This window comes from Bison bison, unplaced genomic scaffold (assembly GCF_000754665.1).
Source record: "Bison bison bison isolate TAMUID 2011002044 unplaced genomic scaffold, Bison_UMD1.0 scf7180017864280, whole genome shotgun sequence".
In the NCBI taxonomy this organism is placed as follows: domain Eukaryota; kingdom Metazoa; phylum Chordata; class Mammalia; order Artiodactyla; family Bovidae; genus Bison; species Bison bison.
Window position 1 is genome coordinate 6,580,056 of NW_011494852.1, and position 12,872 is coordinate 6,592,927.

General features: G+C 49.5%; 1 protein-coding gene across 1 annotated transcript; it reads right to left on the bottom strand.

The window, feature by feature from the left end:
- Positions 1–1,272: 1,272 nt before the first annotated feature.
- Positions 1,273–10,492, bottom strand: ECH1 (enoyl CoA hydratase 1, peroxisomal). Its single transcript, XM_010849199.1, has 10 exons — positions 10,369–10,492; positions 9,288–9,489; positions 9,071–9,159; positions 3,315–3,439; positions 3,182–3,230; positions 2,980–3,044; positions 2,328–2,398; positions 2,171–2,242; positions 1,757–1,907; positions 1,273–1,574 (listed from the first exon to the last, which is right to left on the bottom strand). Exons 1-10 carry the CDS (start codon positions 10,418–10,420, stop codon positions 1,470–1,472), a joined length of 981 nt encoding a protein of 326 aa, XP_010847501.1. The 5' UTR covers positions 10,421–10,492; the 3' UTR covers positions 1,273–1,469.
- Between the last annotated feature and the right edge of the window lie 2,380 nt (positions 10,493–12,872).

Genomic DNA, 12,872 nt, shown 5'->3' on the forward strand with positions numbered 1-12,872 from the left:
ATGGTGGCAGCTAGCAGGTGGTGGGTGGCTCTTATAGCTGAGGATAAGGGTGTGGCTGGCAGGGCAGGGTCCATGGTGGGGTCTCTCTTCTGCACATCCCAGGCTCCCTTCTCTTACCAGCCTCACTAGTGACCAACCAGCATCCAGATCACTGGGGCCACACCTGGTGCAACTGAGCTCAGAGCCGCTCTAGGCTCTTTTGTAAAGAGGAAGTGCTGGTGAACTTTGGCCCTTATCAGAGCCCATAAAACCTGACTGGACCTTTGTTAGCAGAGGGAAGGTGAGGCCAGGAGGGTTGGGCAGGGCAAGGCTAAAAGGAGTGGCTCAGAACAGATGGGCAATGAAAAAAGTGAAAGCAGGGAGGACCTGGGCACTCTTGGTACTCCCAGGAACTGTGAAAAGACCTAAATTTATTGCTTGCCCACTGCATGGCTCTACTATGTACATTATATTGTGTATGTAGTGCTTTAGATCACCAACTTCTGGAGCCAGAAGCTCTGGGTTGAATTCCTTCCTCTGCCATTTCTTGGCTTTGATCTTGGGTCAGTGCCTTCACTTCAATTTGCCCATGTGCCTGTCTGTTAAATGGGAGAATATTAATAGTATCAACCTCATAGAGTCCTTGAAAGTAGTCACTAAATTAATAAATATGCAGAATAGGATGTGGCATATACAAGACACCAAAGTAATGCTAAAATACTCAAAGACAGAGGGAAAATAATACTTTGCTCTCTTTCCAAACATAAATCCAGGAGGTTAGTTGTTTTTTTTTAATTAATTTTTTTGGCAGTGCCACCAGGCTTGTATGATCTTAGCTCCCTGACCAGGGATTGAACCCTGGGCCACCGCAGTGAAAGCGCCTAGTCCTAATTCCCCAGGAGGTTGAGATTACCTATGGAAAACTCGAAGCCTAAAGAAGTGAGGCAGTTGGCCCAAGAGTGTGTAGCAGCTGACTCCTAGCCACACTCCAGCACCAGATCCCACTATGTTCTGTGGTGAGTGGGTACCAGGCAGGGTAGACTCTGCCCTTAAGCATAAAGCAGGCAGGGAGACCATCTGTAGCCTCATCAACCTAAAGGGAATCACATGACTTTCTACCAGGCCTGGCCTGCCCACCAACACTCTGAATGGTCATCATCTGCACAGCTCCCGTTCCCAATTGGTCAAATCTCTATTCCCAACATTCAACACAACCGTGGTCCTTAGAGCCCCCAGGGTCATTGATCTACCTACTCTTTCTGCCTCGCCTCTCTTTCCAACAAGGACACCGGGTTCTTTACATTGCTTTATTGTTCGTGGGGCAAAGATAAGGCAGGAAGAAATGTGTCATGAAGATAAAAACTGGAAGACTTGAGAAGACAGCAAGCTGGACCATCTTTATGAATCCTCCCTTCCCGTGAATGAGAACATGCAGGCAGGAGGCAGGGCAAAGCCAGACCCCTGCGTCAAGACCTGGGATGACAGGCCTCTCAGAGCTTAGAGAAGGAGACGGTCTTCAGATCCTTCTTCTCTATTGCGGCCTGGACAGACTTCATGATGTCTTTTGTTTGTAGCATGCTCATGTTCCAGGATCTCTGGATAAAGATGGCAGCCGGTAATAGAAAGAATACAGGAAGATTTTCGTTGGACCAATGAAAAATGGGAGGGAGATAGCAGCGAGCCAATCAGAGGACAAGGCCTGTAAATGGCCGCTGGGTCCTGATTGGTCACTCAGGGAATCAGAGATGGGTGTGACTGGTTGGATGGAGAGTCTTACCATATAGTTGAGGCTCTCCATCACCGAATGGTTGCGGGAGTAGATCAGGTTGATTTTTGTGCTCTGCACCGCCACGGGGCTCTTGCTGGAAATCTCAGCTGCCAAGGTGAAAGCCGCATCAAGCATGCTCTCCTTGTCTGGGAAGAGCCGGCTGAGGATGAAAGGAATCGGAAATCAGGCAATCTGAGAAGAGCTCTCCTCTCCCTCCCATGGATGAAGAAGTGACCAATCGCAGTAGAAAGTGGAAGACAGCACTGGTGAAATGGACCAATCGGAGCAAGGCAGTAGACTCCAGACCATCCACAGAGAGGAGGCCACTTGGAATCCATGAGTTAAGGTGCATGGGAATCCAGGGAGCCCCACCCAAGTCTGCCTGTCCCTGAATTCTTATCCAGCACAGGCCTCAGCCCTTACCTGACCAGTCCACTCTCCAGGGCCTCGTCAGCCATCATCTTGCGGGCAGTGTAGGCCAGCTCGTTGACCAGGCTGCAAGAGGGCAGGACATGCAAGAGGATGGCATCCGGTTTAGGAGATGCTCTGCTGTCCCCTTCCCCAGGTTCCTCTCACCCACCTCTGGTTCCCGATGACTTTGGGCAGTCGCTGCAGGGTTCCCACATCTGCCGCCAAACCTATGTCCACCTCCTGGGGGAAGCCATAGTGTTAGTGCTTGGTTTCTGCCCAGTATTGTCCCCACTGCAGCCTCAATGCCAGCGAAACTCTGCATTTACCTCAGAGTCCCAGCACACTCTCACCTCGGAGACGCCCCTCCCAGACACCCCTTTTCATTCCCATCCACAGACTTTTGCCCATATAGGTTCCTTCGCTCTAGAATATAGCCCACCTTCCAACTCCTCTGTCCTCCCAACTCTTTGAAGTCAGCTGCATCTCTCTCCAGGAAAAGCCTTGCCCTGACCCCCTCCATCCATGAGCTCCATCCTGCCTCCCACCCACTCCAGCACTGACTTGAGCAAAGCCCCCACCCTCTTCCCCTCCCCCACACCTTGACTCACTCTTGACCTCACATTGACTCGGTGACCTCCCCTTGATGTCCTCAATGGCCAAGTTTTACTTTTTAAGATTCAATTCTAACTCTTCCATGAAGCCATAGAGGCTCACTCCCACCCCCTTTAGCTTGCTCCGTCCCTGCTCTGACCCGGCTCTGCCACTCATTTCTCAGCCCTCAGTAGGACCCAAGGGAGCAGAAGCTTGGGAGAATGGCTCACCTTCACCTGGAAGAAACAATCCCGGGTACTGTATCGGATGTCACAGGCAGTGATGAGATCCACTCCTGGGAAGTAGAGGCCAGAGACAATGAACAACCACAGGACTGACCCACACCCATTCCCAGAGTGGGGAGCAGGGGCTTGCACCTTGGGGCAAAGTCTAACTAGCAACAGATCTGGGGTGGGTGGGTTCAGACTCAACCTCCGCCAACGCAGCCTCCATGGATGGCGGCGATCACCGGCTTAGGGCACTGGAAGGGGACAGAAAGGGCAGGGTCAAGGCTGGTCCGGGAGCAGCAGGTCGGGGGGACACCCTGCTAGACTCCCAGAGTCACCTTCTCGATGACGCTGAAGGTCTCTTGGTATCTGGCGAGGAGGCTATGGAGGTGCCAGCTGATGCGGGCACTGTCGTCACCTGCGGGCTGAAGGAGGTCTGAAGCCACGTCCATAAGGTCGATACCTGGTGGGGAGATGTGGGGAGGCTCACCTAGCCTCCCAGGTCCTACCCATTGCCCCGACTAGAGGTCATAGGCCAGGCAAACCACCACAGTGGAGAAAGCAACTCACACAGGACTTCTGGAGGGGTCGCATTTGGGGTGTGAAGGGCAATACAAGTTAACACGTATTGAGTCTCTGCTCACTTTAGCCTCACAGTGATCCTCTAAGGTAGGTCCTATTACTATCTCCATTTTATCGGGGGAGAAACTAAGGCACAGGGAGCTTAAGTCACTTGCCCAAGGTCACCCTGGCTTGTGAGCAGTGGAACTGAGATTTCAAACCCAGAGCCATGCAGCTGGCTCTGGGCGGTAAAGAATCTGCCTTCAATGCAGGAGACCTGGGTTTGATCCCTGGGTCGGGAAGATCCCCTGGAGAAGGAAATGGCAACCCACTCCAGTAGTCTTGCTGGAAAATCCCATGGACAGAAGGGCTGGCTCCTCTGTGGACTGGGCTACAGTCTATGGGATCTCAAAGAGTTGGACATGACTTGAGCAACTAACACTAATTTCGTCAGAGGTGGTAATGTTTCCTAAGACAGGGAGGTCAGAAGTGGAGCAGTCTTTGTCACTCCAACCTTAAGACAATCCCAAGTTCGACCTTTTCCTCCACTGACCTGCTCCCACATTCTGTTCCTCGCACACAGCCTCAGGGCCCTTGTGATCACCTCAGGGCCCTCTCTTCTTCCCATCCATCCATCCCTCTCATATAGAACAAAATGCGGGGTCTTATACCAGGACCTTACCAACTCTGCACAAGCACCATTTCTAACCTATTCCACTGGGGACGCAGGCCTCCACCAGCTGTTACAACAACGCGACACATTCCCTTCCTGGGGCTTTCATGCCTATTCCTCCCTCTGCCTAGAGCAGCCTTTCCCCAGCAATGGTCTCAAGACTGACTCCATCACACTGTTCAAGCCACAGGGCAAAGTCCACCTCCTCAGGGAGGCCCTCCTCCCCACCCTGGCTCGATAGCTGCCTGTCACCCTTCACCTCCTTTGCCGTGCCTCCCACACTGCCCTCTTGTTATCACATAATTGTGTGCCTGTCTCCCTCTCTAGGATGTGAGATCCATGAGCAGAGGAGCTTGTCAGCTACACACACACACATACACATGCACAGGCATGTGCGTGCACGCAAGGCGTTTGGCTTTTTGCCTCCCACTCTATCCCTGTGCCTAACACAGCTTAGTACACAGCAGGTGCTTCATCAATGAACAACACAGACAACAAGCTCTGCCCGCAGGGGGCTGCTCTTCTGGGGGGAAACAAACAAATGAGAAAATTCATTTTGTCCAGTGGAGAAAAGTACTAAAAAAATTAAAGGAGGGAAATGGAATGGAGTGTGAGTGTGTGAGTGTGTGTGTGTGTGTGTGCACGCACGTACGTACGCATGTGCACAGGCATACGCCATGTGCAGTGAGGGCTGTTGCAGTATTAACTGGGGTAGTCAGGGACCCTCTCACTGAAATGGTGACATATGAGTGAAGATCTGAAGGACCAGAGGGAGGAAACTGTACAGATATCTGGGATAAGACAGTTCTCAATGTTAGGGACAGCCAGTACAGAGGCCCTAGGGTGGGAGTGCCCCTGGTGTCTGCGTGAGGACCATGGAGGAGGCCAGCATAGTGGAGCAGAGTGAGCAAGGAGAGTAGGAAGAGCCAAGGATAGAGAGGTGACAGAGGCAGATTCTGTGGGGCCTCGTGGGCCAAAAGGAGGACTTGGCTTTGACTCTGAGTGAGATGGAGCTACAGGATGGTTCTGAGCAGAATTTTCTTCTTCCTGAGGTTAATCATTCTCATTTTTCGCTTGTCTGAACAGTGCAATTTGACAAAGCTGGAAAAATCAGTCCCACATTTGGCCACACCCCTGACCCTCTATAGCTTTGTGGCCTCTGCAGCTTGTTTAAATGAGCGAGAACAGAGGAGTGTTGACTTGGTAGAGCTGAATTTGTGCAAGTTAAATATGAGTAGGATATAACCCCAATTATCCTTCAAATAAAAATAAAATAGGGCTTCCCTGGTGGCTCAGTGGTAAAGAATCCGTCTGCCAATGCAGGTGAGATGGGTTTGATCCCTGGGCAGGAAGATCCCACATGCTGTGGAGTGACTAAACCAGGGCACCCCAACTACTGAACCTGCACTCTAGAACTCAGGAGCTGCAACGACTGAAGCCCTTGCACCCTAGAGCCCGTGCTCCGCAACAAGAGAAGCCATCACAATGAGAAGCCCTCATACAACAGCTAGAGAGTGGCCCCTGCTCGCCACAACTAGAGAAAAGCCCTTGCAGCAATGAAGACCCAGAACAGCCCAAAATAAATAAATACAATAAAATTATTAAAAAAAAAAGAACTCTGTGTGACCTCAGCCAGGTCACTCCATTCTCTGGGTCTTGGGTTTCTGCTCTGAAAATTGAGGCTAAAACCCTCCCTAGAGCTCATGGGGCTGCAAGGATTCAAGAGACAGAGCCCATGGCGCTTTGAGCAGTGCCTGGCATGTAATGGCATCACAATAGGTCCTACTGTTATACATTCCATCTCTGCCAAGGCCAGAACCACCTGCATCAGTCTGTAGGCATCTGCTGGCTTCCACACCAGGTCCGAGAAGCTTGTATGACTCAGTGGGAACCACGCTTACTCCCAGAACAAGCTCAGCTCGGCAACTTGCGACACCTCCTCCCACGGGCTTTGCTGGTTTATCTGCCCTACTTGGATCTGCAGACATGGGTGGTTGTCTGCAACCCCTTGGAATAAAGGGCCCCAGACCATGGTACGAGGTCTTTCCCTTCCAGAGCCAGAACTCATTTTTGAGGAGTCTCTCATCTCGTTCCCTGGGAACCTCTAAATGTTTCAGATCTCATTCACTGTCATAATTAAGTTATTCATCATCATCAAGAATAACACCTACATCAATAAAAGTTTCACATGAATTAACATTTGGTGCCTATTAACTCATTTAATCCTCGATGCAACCTGATGAGGGGGGTGATGAGTTGCTAAGTTGTGTCCAACTCTTTGCGACCCCATGGACTGTAGCCTGCCAGGCTCCTCTGTCTATGGGATTTCTCAGGCAAGAATACTGGAGTGGGTTGCCATGTCCTTCTCCAGGGGATCTTCCTAACACAGGGATCGAACCTGTGTCTCCTGCCTGGCAGGTGGATTCTTTACCACTGCACCCATGGGTGCTCATAGCATCGCCATTGTCTTCAGATCAGAAGCTCACAGAGAGGTGAAGGTGTGTGGAGGTGGCAGGGGTGGGAGGTGGCTGGCTACTGGGCCAGGAATACTCTGAATCAGCTTGCCACACACCTGGGCCATAGTCACTTAGTGGTGAAGGGCAAGGATTCTGCAGCCAGGCAGCCCACATTCAAAAATCCCAACAATGAGGACTGGGCACACTTTCCTCTCTGTGGGTCTCAGTTTCCTCATCTATCAAATGGGGATGATGACTGAGCTTGTCTCATAGGGCTGTGGTGAGAATTAATTAACATGTGTAAAGTGCTCAGAGACACTCCACAAATGTAAATAAGTCTGGACTATTTTTTTTTTAATTAGCAGTTTCATTCAATCTTTAAAACTGCTAATTAAACTAAATGTCTTCTTTCTGGCCTTCAGGTTGAAAATGGAACAAAATGAGCACAATCAACTGAGAGCTGAAAGATGAGGACCTCTGGCCAGGCACAGCTAGAGATGAACCCTCATTCTGCACTTCATCAGGATGAGGGGTCAGAAAACAGGCTGCTTCCTATTTCAAGGTCGGGGTCACCCAGGAAGGGGGCTGACACTGGAGTGACCTCGCAGAATGTTGAATGGATGAACAAAGAAATGAAGAACAAAAAAAGGAAACAAGGGACAGGCAAAGATGTTACAGAGAAATAGAACAGAAGGAAAGAGAGGAAACACAAAGAAATACATTGTTTAATGTCCAGTCTTCCCCACTGAAGGAGGGGCAGGGCCTGGGGCTATCTCAGTCGCCACTGGGTCCCCAGCACTGGGCTGCGCCCTGTGCAGAAATCAGTGTATGTGATCCCTCACTTCTGGCATGGAGCCTCCCACAGATGCCAACTATGTGCCCTAGATGAACAAGGTCCAATTACCTGAGGGTACCAAGCAGATTCTTCTAGAAGGAATCAGCCAAGTGAGTTACCTGTTGTTTTTTTTTTTAATTTAACCTGAGTACAGGGTGAAGTTGTGCCTGAAGAACCATAGGACAGAATCCAGGGGGACCTCAACTGATGGAAAATAAAGGGGTAAAATTCCAGAAAGCAGACAGCCAGAGAGGAGAGCCCCAGATTCTGTGTATAAGCTCTGCCCAAATCTCTATAACAAGAGACCCATGAACCAGACCTACAGCCCAGCAAAGAGATTTAAAAACTGATACCAACGTAGCTGCTAAAACAGGAAATTCAGCACTCTGGAATTATGTAATAGGATCTAGAATTTCCATATCATTTTCTTCCATAGTCCAACATCCAGGATACATGCAATCCAACCTTACTCCAAAAACAAAGAAACAGGAAAATGAGACTCATTTTTTTTTCAGGAGAAAAGGTAATAAACAGAGATTGACCCCAAGGTGGCCCCGATGTTGGGATCAGGAGACAGGATTTTAAAAACAGCCATTGTAACCATGCTGAATGACGCAAAGAAAAATATGATTGTGATGAATAAAAAGATATGAAACTTCAGCAGAAGAATGGAAACTATAAACAAAAAAAAGGAAACTAAGATACAGGCATATCTCATGTTACTGTGCTCTGCAGTATTGGGTTTTTTACACCTTGAAATTAAAAAAAAAAAAATCACTAGATGGGTTTAACAGCAGAAGAGAGAAGACAAAGGAGACGATGAACCTGATCGATGGAAATTATCCAACCTGATGAATAGACTTGTGGGACAATCAAAAGACCCAATAGACATGAACAGAAAATCAGTTCATGTAGGTTCAAAATTAATTGCACAAAAACATGTATTTAAGAAAAAAAGGTCTTGGCCACTTCATGTGCAGCTGGCAGGATCTTAGTTCCCCAACCAGGGACTGAACCTGGGCCCCTGAAGTGAAAGCACCAAATCCTAACATTGGACTTGATACGGAATTCCCAGAAAGCATGTAATTATCACAACACATTTTATTGACACCCAAAAAAAGACTGAGAGGTCAAGGGCCTTCATCAAGGCCATAGATTCAGCGTGAAAACCAGACTTTAGAGCCCGTGATCCTGTCTTTTGTTGGACTAATTTCTACATTTGAAAATGATTTAAGCAGACCTTCCCCAAGTAAAAGGTGGCACTAGTGGTAAAGAACCCGCCTCCCAGTGCAGGAGACATATGAGACATGGGTTTGATCCCTGGGTCAGAAAGATCCCCTGGAGAAGGGCACAGCCACTCACTCCAGTATGCTTTCCTAGAGAATCCCCATGGACAGAGGAGCCTGGTGGGCTACAGTCCATGGGTCGCAAAGAGTCAGACAACTGAAGCGACTTAGCATGCATATAAAGCAGAATTTAGAAGCTGCTTAAAACCCTAATTATGAAGCATTATTCTACTCCCAGGAGCAGGGGAGACTGGCAGGGGTGGGTGTGGAGAGCAGCTGCTACCTGAACTGAACATTTTTCCTGCACCAGAGATCACCACCACACGACAGTCAGAATCTTCTGCAATCTTGTTGAAGCATACCACCATTTCTCTGCAGAAGGGGAAAGGAGGAAGGGCTGTGTCTGGGGTGGGAATCCCCTGCCCTCAGGCCCTCCCCTGCCCAGTGCCCCAGCCCCTGCCTCCTCGTGCAGGCAGGCCTCCAGGATCTGTAGGCCAGACCTCCAGAAGGCCTTGTTCATGGCATTTCTCTTCTCAGGCCGGTTTAGTTGCACATGCAGAACGTGTTTCTGGGCAGCTGTCACCCGAAGGGACTCATAGCTGTGGCCTGGGGCTTCTTCTGGGGACGCTTTGGAGGCTTCCTCTTCTGCAAAGGCACTCATTGGGCGAAGGTTGAGACCCAGGTTGCTGGAGGCTGTCAATCCTGGGGAGACAGAGGTAGGAAGTGCCTTTGATGACCCTGAATACGGGGCACAGCACCTTCAAAAGCAGAGGGTACACATCTCAGTTGACACTAGGTTGGGGGACACAGCCTATGAGAGGCCTCGGTTTAGGGGATACAGACTTTAAGAGGGGCTTCCCTGGTGGCTCACTCAGTAAAGAATCTGCCTGCAATGCAGGAGGACCGGGTTTGACCGCCCTGATTAGGAAGATCCCCTGGAAAAGAAATGGCAACCCACTCCTGTATTCTTGCCTGGGAAATCCCATGGACAGAGGAGCCTGGAAGGCTACAGTCCATGGTGTCACAAGAGTCAGACGCCACGGAGTGACTAAAGCACCACCACCACCACCAGACTTTAAGATTCAGGTGCACTTATCCGAGGCCTCAGCCTGAGGATCACTTCAGACCCATGACTGTGGTGCACGCTAAGTTGCTCTAGTCGTGAAGCAACCCTTTGGCCCTAGCCCGTTCTTTGCAACCCTCTGGGCCATAGCCCATTAGGCTCCTCTGTCCATGGGATTCTCCAGGCAAGAATACTGGAGTGGGTTGCCCTGCCCTTCTTCAGGGGACCTTCCCGACCCGAACCCGTGTCTCTTAAGTCTCCTGCATTGGCAGGCAGGTTCTTTACCACTAGCGCCACCCAGAAAGCCCTGTGATCATGGTACTCACCCCAGACTGAGTACACTGAGCTTGTCAGCAGCCCAACTGTAAGACATAAGCCCTTTGGATGGGGGCACATAGACCCGTGAGTTTAATAAGGGGTTCGAACCCTCGGTGACCCTGGACAGGCCTCTCTGTCCAACTGTCGCGATGACAGCACGACAGCTCAAAGGACCCCTCAAAGACCAAGAGGTGACTCACGCGGGATAAGAAAGTTGCCGAATCGCCGAACAGCCGCAAACGCTGCCGCCATTGCCACTGACTGGTGGTTTAAGGCGACGAGAGTAAGCGATGGGGGCGGGCACAAAAGGCCGCCATGCTTGGTGAGGGCATCGAAGCCCTAGGCTGACCGCGGAGACGGTCCCCCTTTCCGCCATCTTTATCAAGGGCAACCGGAAACAGTCTTCTAAGTTCGCCGGCCATTAGAGTGATTCCGCATGAAACCTTTAACCCAGTAGAAACCTGACCTAAGAAAACAGTTCACAGTGCTTTTGAACATTGTGTTCAAAGTTCACCACAGCTGTTTCATAAAGGAGAAACTGGAGACAACTGAATGTCCACGGGCATAATGGCGAAATAACTGCCAATCTCCAAGTTTGCAATCATGCGTTTGTATATAGCCGGGAGAAATATCAATAACCTCAGATATGCAGATGACACCACCTTTATGGCAGAAAGTGAAGAGGAACTAAAAAGCCTCTTGATGAAAGTGAAAGAGGAGAGTGAAAAAATTGGCTTAAAGCTTAACATTCAGAAAACTAAGATCATGGCATCTGGTCCCATCACTTCATGGGATATAGATGGGGAAACAGTGGAAACAAGTGTCAGACTTTATTTTGGGGGGCTCCAAAATTACTGCAGATGGTGACTGCAGCCATGAAATTAGAAGACGCTTACTCCTTGGAAGGAAAGTTATGACCAACCTAGATAGCATATTCAAAAGCAGAGACATTACTTTGCCAACAAAGGTCCGTCTAGTCAAGGCTATGGTTTTTCCTGTGGTCATGTATGGATGTGAGAGTTGGACTGTGAAGAAGGCTGAGCGCCGAAGAATTGATGCTTTTGAACTGTGGTGTTGGAGAAGACTCTTGAGAGTCCCTTGGACTACAAGGAGGTCCAACCAGTCCATCCTAAAGGAGATCAGTCCTGGGTGTTCATTGGAAGGAATGATGCTAAAGCTGAAACTCCAGTACTTTGGCCACCTCATGTGAAGAGTTGACTCATTGGAAAAGACCCTGATGCAGGGAAGGATTGGGGGCAGGAGGAGAAGGGGACGACAGAGGATGAGATGGCTGGATGGCATCACCAACTCGATGGAGGTGAGTTTGAGTGAACTCCGGGAGTTGGTGATGGACAGGGAGGCCTGGCATGCTGTGATTCATGGGGTCGCAAAGAGTCTGACACGACTGAGCAACTGAACTGAACTGAAAAGGAAAAAACAGGTCCCACCAAAGTTATCCACATAAGGGAATGTGAATACAGACGGGCCAACGTTAAACTCTGTGTAATCTGAATTGCCCCACCACACCCAAAGAACCCGGTTCTCCTGCGTTGCAGGATTCTTTACCAACTGAGCCATCAGGGAAGCCCATCTTCAAGTCTAAACCAAGGCCCCTAGTAGGCTGGTGGGGGTGGGGGTCTTACTATGTTACATCTACCTCCTCACTTGCTAGGGGTCATAGTATTTTACATTTGTATGCAGATAAAACTGGCTGGGGAGAAGTCACTAGTTCAAGGTCTCTGAGCTTCAGGAGTGCTAAAGAGGGGATTTATATATACAGTAAGTACATGTTGAAATTTCTTTCAAAAATAAAATGACTTTGGAAAAAGCTGGTTAACCCTAGAGTATAAAAAAACAAAACTGGGGCTTCCCTGGTGGTCCAGTGGTAAAGAATCCACCCTGCTACGCAAGGGACAGGTTGGATCCGTGGGGTTAGATTCCACATGCCATGGAGCCACCAAGCCCCTGGGCCACTATTTCTGAGCCAGCACTCTAAAGCCTGTGTGTTTTAAGTGCTATTGAAGTGCTTAAGTATGCTCTTGTAGGAGGTGAACAGGTGTCCCTGACACATGGGATTGAAATGAGTATTTTGCTTTCTTTCTCCCCTTTTGGCTGCACCCTTGACTTGCTAGGTAAGTCCCACTTTGTCTTCTTCACGTGTCAGATGGTAAAGGTCTTTTGGAAGACAGAGAACTGTTTGGTTATCTGGAACCACTAAGCAGGTACCAAGATTTGAGAGAAATTTAGAGGTAGTACGTTTAGTTCAGTTCAGTCGCTCTGTCGTGTCTGACTCTTTGCAACCCCATGAATTGCAGCACGCCAGGCCTCCCTGTCCATCACCAACTCCCGGAGTTCACTCAGACTCAAATCGAGTCAGTGATGCCATCCAGCCATCTCATCCTCTGTCATCCCCTTCTCCTCCTGCCCCCAATCCCTCCCAGCACCAGAGTCTTTTCCAATGAGTCAATTCTTCACATGAAGTGGCCAAAGTACTGCAGTTTCAGCTTCAGCGTCATTCCTTCCAAAGAAATCCCAGGGCTGATATCCTTCAGAATGGACTGGTTGGATCTCCTTGCAGTCCAAGGGACTCTCAAGAGTCTTCTCCAACACCACAGTTCAAAAGCATCAATTCTTCGGCGCTCAGCCTTCTTCACAGTCCAACTCTCACATCCATACATGACCACAGGAAAAACCATAGCCTCTG